The sequence below is a fragment of the Daktulosphaira vitifoliae genome, unplaced genomic scaffold (assembly GCF_025091365.1).
Source record: "Daktulosphaira vitifoliae isolate Bord-2020 unplaced genomic scaffold, ASM2509136v1 Scaffold_4, whole genome shotgun sequence".
Lineage (NCBI taxonomy): Eukaryota > Metazoa > Arthropoda > Insecta > Hemiptera > Phylloxeridae > Daktulosphaira > Daktulosphaira vitifoliae.
Window position 1 is genome coordinate 29,690,272 of NW_026099575.1, and position 13,957 is coordinate 29,704,228.

General features: G+C 25.1%; 1 protein-coding gene across 7 annotated transcripts; it reads left to right on the forward strand.

Annotated features, from left to right (window-relative positions):
* Positions 1–171: 171 nt before the first annotated feature.
* LOC126903751 (uncharacterized) lies at positions 172–13,946 on the forward strand. Of its 7 annotated transcripts, none has more exons than XM_050682208.1 (14): positions 172–452; positions 2,693–2,722; positions 5,018–5,126; positions 5,195–5,286; positions 8,868–8,977; positions 9,044–9,166; positions 9,407–9,529; positions 10,169–10,309; positions 10,457–10,616; positions 11,316–11,460; positions 11,538–11,728; positions 11,932–12,120; positions 12,320–12,376; positions 13,025–13,946. In XM_050682208.1, exons 1-14 carry the CDS (start codon positions 270–272, stop codon positions 13,256–13,258), a joined length of 1,887 nt encoding a protein of 628 aa, XP_050538165.1. In that variant the 5' UTR covers positions 172–269; the 3' UTR covers positions 13,259–13,946. The 7 variants fall into 7 exon arrangements, with proteins under 7 accessions (XP_050538165.1, XP_050538164.1, XP_050538166.1 ...); XM_050682207.1 differs by lacking the exon at positions 2,693–2,722 and adding an exon at positions 3,814–3,843; XM_050682209.1 differs by lacking the exon at positions 2,693–2,722.
* Positions 13,947–13,957: the final 11 nt, after the last annotated feature.

Below are 13,957 nucleotides of genomic sequence, written 5' to 3' on the forward strand. Positions count from 1 at the left end.
ATTATACTAAACCACACGTCTTTAGCGAACAAAAAAAAGTACTGATTGAGATACGACCAAAAACCACGTAACTCAAATTTACATTTATTTATTCAGTTGTTGGTTATAACTAAAAGTTGGTTCATTAATCATTTAATTTTTTGCCAATATTTTAAACTCGTGAAAAACATTTCGTCTTCATCGTACTCAACTCGAAATTACTATTTAATTTTTACATTTCTGTACAATTTCATATTTTAAAATTTGTTATACCAATTTAATTATTAGTTATGAAGCTTTTGGTGGTTTTATTAACATTTTATTCGTCATACTTAAATTATGCTGAAGCGCAGTTGATGTCTTTGGATAATCTAAATCCAGTTTTTAAATCGCTAGTCGACATGTTTATGTCACAACGAAACTTGTCAGACACACTTACCTGCGAACCTTTGTTAAAATATAGGGCTACACTAGTAAGTAAATCATAGAGCTATTTTTAAAAATCTATAGTTAATAGTGTAATAACAGAGAATTAATGCTCTGTGATTACGCTATTTATATATTTTAAAAATCATAGCTTCAATTTCCAACAAGTATTTTCTATACATTTTTATGTCAAAATTCCATTTTTTTAATTTTTTTTTTTTTTTTTGAAAGTTCTACATAAATTGTAAAATTAATCAAAAAGCAAAATTCTTTGTTTGAAATATATATTATTTTCTATTATTCAAAATTTGATCGGACTTCCTCCGGTATTTGTTGAAAACTATAAAAAATTAATTTATGTTAAATTTCATAAATTATGGTCAACCTTAGCCGTGCTTTAAGAGGGTTTAAGTTTTAAAAAAGGTGTTTTTGAGTTTTTTGCGATTACAATATTACCAATAGGAAAGAACGTCTAATGATAAAATATTTGTTGAATTAATATTCCAACAAAAGTTGTAACTATTACTTTTTTCATAAAAGAGCTTATTTGAACTATTTTACTATTCATAAAAACAACTTGAACGAATTTAAATCTAATTGAATTAGTGTTTTTATCAATCAGTGAAATTAATTCAAAAGCTCAACATTAAAACTGATTTTTTAAATGAAAACCTTGTATTGTGGAATGAAAATCATAAATTTCTTACAACGACTATAAATTTTCTAACTTAAAAGCAGTGTTGTTACATTTTAAACACAGTTTGTTTTAAACGTTTTAAATTGTTTATTTATGTTTTAAAAATATGTATTTTTCAAAAAACACGTTTTTTAACAACATTGCTTTAAATTAGTAAATGACAGAACGAATGGTAAAATTAATGAGTGATTATAACACTTAAATCACTAAAGATGAAAATCAAAAACAGTTTTTAATTCATGTTAATTTAAAGTTAATGAATATAGGAATAAATATAAATAAACTTTATTTATACAATAATAACTTGACAGTGGCGCTTCTGTGGTCAAATAAAGGGTCAGATTTTGAAAAAATGTATACTAAATGAAAGGAAAATATATGAGGTCTTTATATTTAAAAGAATTATTTAAATTAGTTTATTTTAAAAAAATGTATGACAATTTTTAGAGAAAAAAATGTAGAAATTTACGGATTTTAAAAATCGTTATTTTCGAGGGGATTTTCACAATTTACAGGGAATCAGAGAAAAATTTTAATTTTGGAGGGTTACTTCTTCAACTTAATACGATTTGTGATCTTTTGACGTATTGTTAAGATAAATCGGTCCAGTGAGAGCTGAGAAGAAGTAGTGATAGACACAAAAAAAAAAAAATAAACTCATCATGATAAAATTAACACCTTCTCAGTTTCGCATCGAAACTAATAATATGTATTATTAAGCGTAAAATTTATAAATTAACTGATTTTTTTTATATGATCACTAAAATTCACCAAAAATAGCTTAACCCGCTTTTTAGCTTAGTAACAACCAAGAGGACCGAGTTTTAGTCATTAAATTTTTGTTCCCCCCCATATAAAAAATAGTTCCGGCGCTCCTGATACTTGATGTTTATTTATAATTTGATATAACAAAATACTTGTCAAAGATCATCGAAAACAATATCTTATTATTTTGTGATCGAATGTGTTTTTTTTAAAAAATTATTGTTGGAAATTTTATTAAAAAAATAATTTATCATTAGACATGTTTTCCTATCGTTAATACTTAAATATTATCACAAAAAACTCAAAAAAAAATTTTTTTTTTAATTTAACTCTCTTGAGGCTGAGGGTTGACCGAAATTTATGAAATTAATTTTTATAAATTAATTTTTTTTAGATACCTTTTTTCTTTATATTTAAAGAAAAAAGAAAATTTAATTTTTTAAACTCCATCTTAAATTATATTTTTTTATTCGAAAATTTAACTGGTATCAGAAATTTTGTAGAATTGCCATATAGGTAAGCATTTTTTATTTAAGTGTTGTACTATATCATAAAAAACATGACATATTATTGGACGATTACACGATAAATGATGAATTAATGCACATTAGTTTCAAAAGAATAAGTACGTGAACATGGAGTTGATTTTACATTTTGTACAAAGGTAGAAAGCTGTGTAGTATTTTTATATAAAACAATACATATTAAGTTTTAAAAAAAATGTTTAAGGTTACATATAATATTATTGTGTTCTTTCAAAATAAGTAAAAAAAATAACTTTTTTTATTGTTATCAATGAGTAATTAATATGCTAATGTTTATTAGGTGCAACAATTAACAGAAATAATAAATATGGTAAGTTGATGCATAATAGAAAATATTATCATCAAAATTATAGTTTTGGCTTTTATACAACTTCTTTGGAAATCGTAGTTGTGTGATATGCCCATAGATCTTATAAACATGGATAGGACATTCATCATTGAGGCCCTTGTGTTTTCGCGGTCCTGAACTGATATGAATATGAGACCGTTTGCTNCAGTTTCGCATCGAAACTAATAATATGTATTATTAAGCGTAAAATTTATAAATTAACTGATTTTTTTTATATGATCACTAAAATTCACCAAAAATAGCTTAACCCGCTTTTTAGCTTAGTAACAACCAAGAGGACCGAGTTTTAGTCATTAAATTTTTGTTCCCCCCCATATAAAAAATAGTTCCGGCGCTCCTGATACTTGATGTTTATTTATAATTTGATATAACAAAATACTTGTCAAAGATCATCGAAAACAATATCTTATTATTTTGTGATCGAATGTGTTTTTTTTAAAAAATTATTGTTGGAAATTTTATTAAAAAAATAATTTATCATTAGACATGTTTTCCTATCGTTAATACTTAAATATTATCACAAAAAACTCAAAAAAAAATTTTTTTTTTAATTTAACTCTCTTGAGGCTGAGGGTTGACCGAAATTTATGAAATTAATTTTTATAAATTAATTTTTTTTAGATACCTTTTTTCTTTATATTTAAAGAAAAAAGAAAATTTAATTTTTTAAACTCCATCTTAAATTATATTTTTTTATTCGAAAATTTAACTGGTATCAGAAATTTTGTAGAATTGCCATATAGGTAAGCATTTTTTATTTAAGTGTTGTACTATATCATAAAAAACATGACATATTATTGGACGATTACACGATAAATGATGAATTAATGCACATTAGTTTCAAAAGAATAAGTACGTGAACATGGAGTTGATTTTACATTTTGTACAAAGGTAGAAAGCTGTGTAGTATTTTTATATAAAACAATACATATTAAGTTTTAAAAAAAATGTTTAAGGTTACATATAATATTATTGTGTTCTTTCAAAATAAGTAAAAAAAATAACTTTTTTTATTGTTATCAATGAGTAATTAATATGCTAATGTTTATTAGGTGCAACAATTAACAGAAATAATAAATATGGTAAGTTGATGCATAATAGAAAATATTATCATCAAAATTATAGTTTTGGCTTTTATACAACTTCTTTGGAAATCGTAGTTGTGTGATATGCCCATAGATCTTATAAACATGGATAGGACATTCATCATTGAGGCCCTTGTGTTTTCGCGGTCCTGAACTGATATGAATATGAGACCGTTTGCTTACATTTTAATTGTAATAAGCACATAAGATACAGTTTTTTAATTTTGTAATAAGTTATAAATTATAACTTATAACTTTTACATTATTATAAATTACATAACTCATATTAATTATTTATTACCAACCATTAAATAATATAAAAATCTTATCATTAATAATGCAAACAAATAGCCTCAATTTACTATCACCGTAGTCTTCACTGATAACGAATCAATGTCTTATCCATGTTTATAAGATCTATGGATATGCCTGGCCTTATTTGATAAAACAAATTTTTCATATCATGGTTTGTCTTTGTTAATGATATCTCATACCTTGCTACTATGACAATTCAATAACGTAATGCGATATCATTTTTAATATTAAAAAAGTGTCGTATACTATAGTTTTAAACTTGTCAAATAATTTAAGAAATTTACTTCTACTGTATTGAGATTCATTTCATTCTGTATCTTATTAGTATAAAATTGTGTCATTTTGACCAGTTTCACAAAAATTTTGAGCGTATATTATATTTTATATTATTTTTAACTTTATTTTTTGAATACACGAATTCTTTGGTAAGTTTCCAATTTGTTCATTTTTAAATCCAAATATGTAACATATTTGGATTTATTTCACAATTACACAAGTATATTATGTGTTAAATAACTGATTATAAGTTGATATTATTTTAGTTATTTACTCATAACGTGAAATGTGCATTTTAAAATATTCTCAGTCTAAACTTTAGCTTCGATGCGAAGCTGAAAAGGTATTTAAAATTATATTTTCAAATAAGTTCTAAAGTAATTTATGTAATATTTTAAACTTAAAACACAATGGTAAATTTTTAATTTAAGCAATTGAAATTTGAATATATAATTTAATATTACCTTACAATTTATATTTATCTACTAAAATAAAATAAATATATATATATACTTTATATAAAAAAATTATTATAAAATAGTAACTTACCTACATTTTCTAATTTTGTTTCAATCCCTAGCATAATATCAATTATCACTTACCAATGGGTGAAGCAGGAGAAGATGTTCTTTTATATGTTTACGATTTGTCTGGAGGAATGGCCAGTATTTTGGGACCACAATTACTACGTAAGTAATATTAATAACTCATCTAAATTATGCAAAGCATTTATTTTAAACAATTTTAATATTTGTAGAAAAAAATTTAGAAGGAATTTGGCATAGTGCTATAGTTGTGTTTGGAAAAGAACATTTCTTTGGCTCAAGTGGAATCTCTATATGTCAACCAGTTTGTATAAATTAAATCAATTTTAATTAGACTTAAAGAATTTTATAATATACTTCAATAATTTTGTATAATTTAATTTGTTTACAATTCATTTGTGATCTTGACAAATTCTAAATTTTATTTTTTTTTAAATTGTCATTCTACCATGTGCTGTATTATTGATCTAGATATTACCAAGCATCTTAATAATTTATAGTAAAGGAAGATAACATTTTGAATTTTTAATATTTTACAAAGCATTCAAGTTATATTTCAAAATACACTAGATATAAAAATGTTTGTTTTTTCATGAGAAAATATAAATATTTTTTTGCTGACTTTATGATATTGAAATAGTATAGTTATCTGTATTTTAAAATATTGATAATTATCACTTAAGAGGCAATACTACCATTCTTACATTTAAGCTAAATGGTAACGCTATTATGTTCATAATTATTCTCTGCATAGACTAGTGGTAGTCTTAGATTTATAGTACACTTAATGGATAGAGTTATAAACAAATATTGGGAATATAGTATAATGCAGTTTATATTAAAATGATTTATTATTTATTTTGCTCTGTCCTTTAAAATTAATAAAACTGCGATTAAAATGATTGAGTCTTAAACGAAACAATATTGTATAATTTCCTTTGTTTTGCATAGTAAGGCAATAGTAGAAATCTGATTAATTCAATCTTAAGTATTTTAAAAGACTTTCATTTTGTTTTGATAAAAATTTGATGTTTATTCATATTTGGTATTATTTAATATAGTGAATTATTGTTTATCTAAATATGCATTATTGCATTTATTAAAGTTTTACTTGAACTTCAGAGTGTATATTAGAGTATAAAATTGTCACCCCCAATTATTTTTTCATCCATTAAATGTCTCTCTGTAAACTTATATCAATTATTTATAGAATGATGGCTTCTCTGAATATATTAAAAAAAAATATATAGTTAATGTATTACATACAGTAAAAATTTTTTCTATGTACTAAGTATTTGAAAAAAAATCATGGATATTAATAAATTTTTACATAAAATATTAACATAATCCAAGCGCTAAGCTTCATATTTATGGGGACAATTATATAGTTTAAAGTTTAATATTTTCTGGCAAGCTTAAAATAGTGTTTATTAGCCATAGAAAAAAGATATATTATCTAGAATTTCAGTTTATAGCTGATTTGTATAAACATTTTTTATTTAAGTTATAGTAGTTTTAAAATTCAGACAATTTTTTTGAAAATATTGTTTTTGTACGGTAGGCATAATTTTGAAGAATTTTTCCACATTTTTACAATAGGTTTAACTAGATAAAAATGAGATTCTTTTTACGTATTAATCATTTAAAATCGGTAAGGATCAATGAAAGGTGAGCATTTTTATAGACATAAAAAAACGTTTACTATTATAGAACCAATATCATTTTACCTTTGCATCTAAACTAATAATTCTTCAATATGTGTTGTAATTTTTATAAATAGTAAAAACATTCAGAACGGTATTCGTTTATTTATTTTTAGACTCGAGATTTCTAATTTCGTTTTAATAATACAATTTAATAACTTAATTTTTTTGTTGAGATACAAAATATGTTTTTATGAACAGAGGTTGGTCGAGTCATGAGCAGCTGCCCCAGGATATTATTATTACAGTTTTATGTTTTAAATTAAAATATGAAAAAAACTTATTATGCTCTCGCAATAGTATAGTATCTGTAATCATTCCTGTCTTATATCGTAATCGTTAGTTGTTTCTTTTAAATAAAACATTACCAAGTTAAAAACTTTTTCTTTCTAACAATTTTTTTGAAGTATTAAAAATCATAAATAACAATCCTATTAATATTAATTATTGGAAATTACCACGGTTATTTACACAGATTGATGTACGAGAGTCTTATCATTGTTATAGCGGAGTTTGTATGCAACTAAAGCGCTAGTAAAAGTCCTTATTTTAACATTTTAGTAATGGAAAGCAATGTATTTATTTATTAGTAAGGATATTTACGGGAAATTTTTTCAGAACATCAATTGTATATATGATAGTTAAATTAGTGATGTTAATAAAACTATTAAATGTAATATTTATTATTGAACAATGAATTCTGTTTATTATATCTAGTAATGTAAAAATACTATATTTAATTTTTAGAGGTATAATACTTGTATAACACACATAATACGTATTTTATGAAAAAATATTAGAACTTTTTATGATTATATAACAACTGAATCGGTCATTTGAGATACGACAATAAGTAAAAATATATTATTTATAAAATAATTAATAAAAAAAAAAAATGTTCTAATATCTATTGCAAACAGTATAAAACGATAATTACGATTTTAATATCAATTCTCAACATTTCATTGAACCAAATAAATAAATCTTTACAACATAAATACAAAAATGAAATAAAATCATAGAAAAATATTAAATAAAATTTATCGTATGTACATTAAAGACGTGTTCACTTATGTACATATTTTATTGGGATTAATATCTTACTAATTTTTTTTATTAAACGCATAACTTCAATATTATTAAAAAATGTATGTTCTCCCTATTTTTTACGTGTTACTGTTGTGTCATTTACTATTTACCCTATTAGTTCATGGTAAACACATCTTTAACGCCGGTAATACATTGAACATTATAATAGTTTGAAACATTATGAATACAAATACATTGTCAATCGTTAACCTGAGTGAAGATAACCGTGGTAATCACTTATAGTAGTTGGGAAATGAGATACCAAGTCCCGCGTTATTATTATTATTATCTTTATATAATTCATATTTATTGGATCCTCTATAGAAAATGTCTAAATACGCTACGGATTTAGAAAATTAATAATTATAAAATACAGAAGTATTGAACTCATCTTACGGAGAAGACATTTTTATAGGTTAAAAAATTTCTTAGAAGGAAACTTATCTATCAATTTTTCTTGCTGAATGGGAAACTTATTTCAATCGTCAAAATTAAATAATTTTATTAATTTTTATAGTTAAATAATATTTTTGTTAATTAAACTGTTTCTTCGTATATATATTGAAAATGTAATATGCAAATTGGTATTGCGGATATAAATTAATAAATATTGTGAATTTTTGGTTAAATTTTATAAAAAAGTAGAATTAAGTTATTGTGTGTTGAAGTAAACTGTGAGTATTGATATTACTTTTATGTAATACAATTTACAATTAATTGTGACACCACACTTTTGTATGATTAATAACAAAAAAGTAATTATTTTTATTCCAATAACTAGTCACATTAAAATTGTTTTTCTACCATAGTTATGCTGTTGTTCGGCTATGAAAGAGTATCCTAGGACCGGCGTTTTTTGATATTCGGCCAACACGAGACGGTATAATTGATCCCACTCTTAAGATTTTGAAATTTTTCTTAAAATAGCTGAGTGTGCATATGTATATGTGTTCGACATCCAAGACGCAAATACTGAATTCTTTTATCCAAAAATATATGTAATATATTATTGTATTACCACTGAACTGAGCGCATGTGTGGTTAATCGTTTTGTGTATTTTATGATCCATATTAATTTTGATGTTCTTCTTAGGGTACAACGGCCTTGGGTAAACCTTTACGTGTGCATAATTTGGGGAAAACTTGTTTACCCGAAGACGTGTTTTTTGAGTACCTTCGTGAACTTGAACAAAACCAATTCGCGTAAGTGTTTTGAAAACTTTTTATTATAATCTGTTTTGATGTATGAACACCTGATTTTAATTTCAGTCAACATAAATACAATTTGCTGAAGAATAATTGTAATAATTTTACTAACGAGCTTAGTCAATTTTTGTGTGGAACTTCAATACCGGATTACATATTAAATTTACCAAACGAAGTTCTCAATACGTAAGTAAATATTGATATAAAATTTAATCTTAACATAGAAAGAAAAATTTTTTATGATTTTTAAATCAAAAATTGTATCTTAAAATAACCGAATTGTTAAATATAAACATATATTTTAAAATTTAATTAAATACAGGTAAGACAGGTTTTATTTTCAAAAATGATACTAAATTTGTGATCGATTAAAATGGTCAAATTTTGCTAAATGAATTAATTCTTAAGAATAGTTTTATTTTTTAGTCCTATTGGTCAACAGCTAGCGCCAGTGTTGGAATTATTTTCAAATAGTATAGGAGTACACCCTGGTGTCAGAAGGTCTGGATCCGATTTTGAATCTCTCAATAACGACATTGACTCTGCAAGGTAATTAACAGTAACAGCTTTTCATTAATCTGACACAATTTAACGATTTGCAGTAGTGTTAACATTTTTTCCCATAGTCTTAACAATTTTATTAAAAACAATTGCCTTATTTTTTTTGTGAAGTTAAATTAGTACAATAATTGTGTTGTGTGTGATTGTTTCAGAAAATCATGATACTTACGGTTTTAGGAGGTTGCTCATTAGTTTCTCCGTAACACCTATGGCCATGACATTATTTTCAACTTTCGACAATAATTGTCTGTCTTTATTTAATTTGTAAAATATTTAGCAATGATACTGGACATTTTTTAAATTTTTATTCAAACCAAATCATGTAGTATTTATCGATTGTCATTCTATTAATAGAAATATTTTTGATCATTTTCTGTAATCTATACTGCTACGTTTTATATGTTTATAATTAACAAAAAAATCCTTCAAAAATTTGTAATTTACTAATGTTGTAACTTTTAATAAATAAAATAAAAATAATTTAGCTAACTGTATTTTGCTGTGTTTTAAGTGTTACTGTTTTATCCTTGTCGTAATTATCTAATATATGAAGTAACATTACTTTACAAATTGAAACATTAATAACCAATGTTTATTTACTATAATTAAAATCCTATCCATCAATAGAAAACAGTCAGCACTTTTAGAAGAAAAACGTGTCAAGTTACAGGAAAAATTAGAAAGACGAGAAAAGAGAAAGAAAAAAAAGAAAAAAGATAAAAATCCAAGCGAACAAGCGTCTGTAGAATCTGGTCCTAGTTCTAGTAGGTAAGGATTAAAATATAAATGTTAGTTTTTGACAAAAATGTTTAAATTATACTGAAGCTAACTAAATACTAAAGTTTTCAACACAAAAAATGTTGCAAAACTTATTTTGCATATACTAGGCAGGAATAACTATTATAACTATACTAGGCAGGAATTTCGAAGAAGGATGTCAGAAAACTGTATAAATGGAACAAACGGCGTTCAAGCGGCGGTCGATAATCGCGATGCAGATGATTTAGAGAGGAAAGAACAAGATTTAAAAAGAAAAGCACGCGATCCACCAATTGTTTTTCCCGAAGCTGTTAACGTAAGTCGGTTATTTTTAAATGTAGCGTTTAACGACCCCACTTATTGTAGCATTTGTATTATTCACTACTTAAATTATGTATAAATTTGGCATCTATGCCAATATTCTTAAACGGCTAATTATTCGATGAGTGCAATTTCATTTTTAATACTTGTTTAATGAATTAATCGTCAACATTTCGATTTTATATAAAAAATCTATGCAGTTTGGTTGTAAAAATATATTTTTTTTAGGAGTGATAAACTCCTTAATTCTCTAAATAACTATGGTAACAACGCATTAATAAGTTATTACGTTAATTTATAAAATATTGTACTGGCTGATTGTGTGTTTCGAATAACTACATAAAATTTGTATTTACATATAATTATTATTTAATGTCAATTTTCATTAAAAAATGTCAGAAGAGTGGACAAATTGAAAAAAATTTGATGGTGTCAGTCCTTGTACCTCACTGTTTAGGAAACGACTCTCATATACCCTCAAAACTTGTTTACCACAATTTCTATCAACTGTTCTTTAAAAATAATATAAGTTAAACGTTATAATTGTTAAGCTATAATAATACTATAAGTTGAAAGCTATAAAAAATATAGTAATAATAATCTAGAAATGTTTTTTGTAAATATTTTTTTAAATCTAAATACAATGTTTTTTTTGTATTTATACATTTTATAAATTATTTTGAAATGACGTTAGGTTCACGGAGAGTTAGAACGATTGGTCAGTTTGATCGATGGTCGTATTCCATCTGATGACATGCAATTCGTGGCTGAACTTGATCAATATATGTTAGAAAATGAAGGCTCCTGGGCTTTAGGCGAAGGATTTTTATCTTTTGTCGGTAAAAATATTTTATATTTGTTAAAAATATTACTGGTTTACTATATAAGGTTTTATTGAATAGCTTTTTAATTCTAGGTCGACTTTTGAATGATGAAAAGTTAGTTTCAGAGGTCCGTGAGACCATACTGAACATTTTAGCAGCTGCTGCTCTTAAAGACGATGTGATTTTGGTATTACACCAAGATAGAAGAGAACACATTTTGATGAATTACGCCAATGGTTTTGACAAACTTCCATTGTTAGAGCAATTATCTCTTTCATTGTTTGTAAGTGTATTATATATAAATAGTTTTTACATGGTAACACGTTTGTAATTAAGGGGAGAGGGTAAGTGACGTATGTTTGAAGATCTATGGTAAAGGGATACTTCATTACAAGTAAACAAGTTTTTAATTGTAATAATATTTTACTATTATATCATTATATTTTTACCAAAAACAAACGTTATTTAATATAAATCTTTTTTTAGATGTGCAATTTGTTTGAAAATAGCAGTACGTCTGAGTGGCTTTTATACATTTCAGAGTGGCAATTAGGTTCAACTATGGTGAGCAACATAAGAGTGACCACTAAAGTAGCAGTTAACTCATTGTTGTCTGATGACAAAATTTTGAAAGATCGCGGTACAGCACTTGTGCATAATCTAGCATGCAAGGAGGTAAAAACAGTGGTCTGTATTATTTTTAGTCTATGCTAAATATTAATTTAAAATAGTTAAGAAATTTAGAATGTTGTAGACAAAATGTTAGGTTCCCCAAAAATATAGATTCATTTTTATCTTACGTGCTATCGTGCATTTCCTCCACTCTAATTGTGAGGTGCACACTTTCTTCCCGATTTCGTTTACCTGTTTTCAGAAAATGTTTAAAAACCAAAACATTCGGAGACTGTTACCGGCAGGATCATTTTCAAAGGTAGAAATATATCATTCTATTAAAAGTTTTCGTGGCAATGTGTAAATGTGCTGAGCAATCTTCAGTGTCGCAACTCGAGGTGTTAAAACATTTTTATAGTTTTACTGCCGACAATATTTTTATTTGGACCATAGACAAGCTTTTTTTTAAAAAACTTTTTTATTTGAATTATTTATTACTTGTGCCTTTTTCTATTTTTGAAAAAAAAAAGAATATTTATAAGTATTGTAAATAAAATTTTTTAACTAGTTAGGTTTTAAATAGAAACTATAATACATCTCATAAAAAGATTTTGGATAGGCGTTTTATTAATATAGTTATTTGAGTTGAATAAAAAAATCTACAAAATAATTGCTTTCTATCCAACAGTATGATCATAGCTAACATTTTAGTAATTTGTAGATTTTTAATATTTTTTTAGTGAATAAACAACTAGAAGTAATTTTTGTGGTTCACCTTAATATGTTGTGACACTGGTAATCTTATGCTAGTTGTGGCTTTAATTTATGCTATCATTTTAGTTATACTTAATTTTTCAAATCGATTCTTCACGAACTCTTCTTTTCTTTACTTCAAAAATTGATGTACTTTTTTCAAAATTTTATTTTAAGCCTGTGATTTTTTATTAAATATTATATTGTGACATAGGTTTTCGATGATGTTGTCGTGGAGCTCGCCATGGCTGTGTTGCAGTATTTCAACAGTAAACCAAATGAAGAACACACTTTCAGATGCATGAAATCATTGGCTAGATTCTGTCAAATATCCAGACAAGAAGTACCTCAATTCATTCAAATGATTGGCCCCCCTCCGTCATCTTTTAAAGGCATGTCGGATAGAATTGACGAACAAATAGCAGAAATACAAAATTATTTACACTGAAAAATGTAAACTTGTTTTATGTATCTTTGTGATCGATATCTAAAGTTTTAATCTTAATACTCTAAATTTTTATATGTTTGTTGAATTAACTTAATGAACTAACATGCTATCGAACCATAATAGCCTATTTCATTCTGACCTAATACATTTATTTAATAAAAAAATGTTGCATTTCTATAAAACATTTAATAATTTATTGTTAAGTACTTTCATTGTTTAGATCATATTATTTTAATTGATATTTGTACTCATATATTTTCCATAGAAAATGTTTAGAATAAAAGTATAAACATTTATTTTATCAATCAATAGATGTTATATTAATATAATGCAGCTATATTTATTGATTAATTATAATGCATTGTAGTTAGGCAAAAGTGACCTTGTGTTAAGTATTATTTTGTAGACTAGGACCTTGTTGTCATTATTTACAATATTGTAATCACAGTAATAAAACGTACGAAATTGTTATCAAAAAATTTATTGGGTCGTGTTCGAATAGATAATAGCATTATGCTAACTTTTACCCAAGTATTATTGTTAAGCATTTGTACATCATATTAATCTTCTACATATGCAATAACTGTTGTTAAATATTACACAAATTAATTTTACACAAATATCAATATTGATGTTGAAATATTTGAATAGATTTAACACATATATTAAATATTATTTGTTTTCTAAATTCAGAAATTA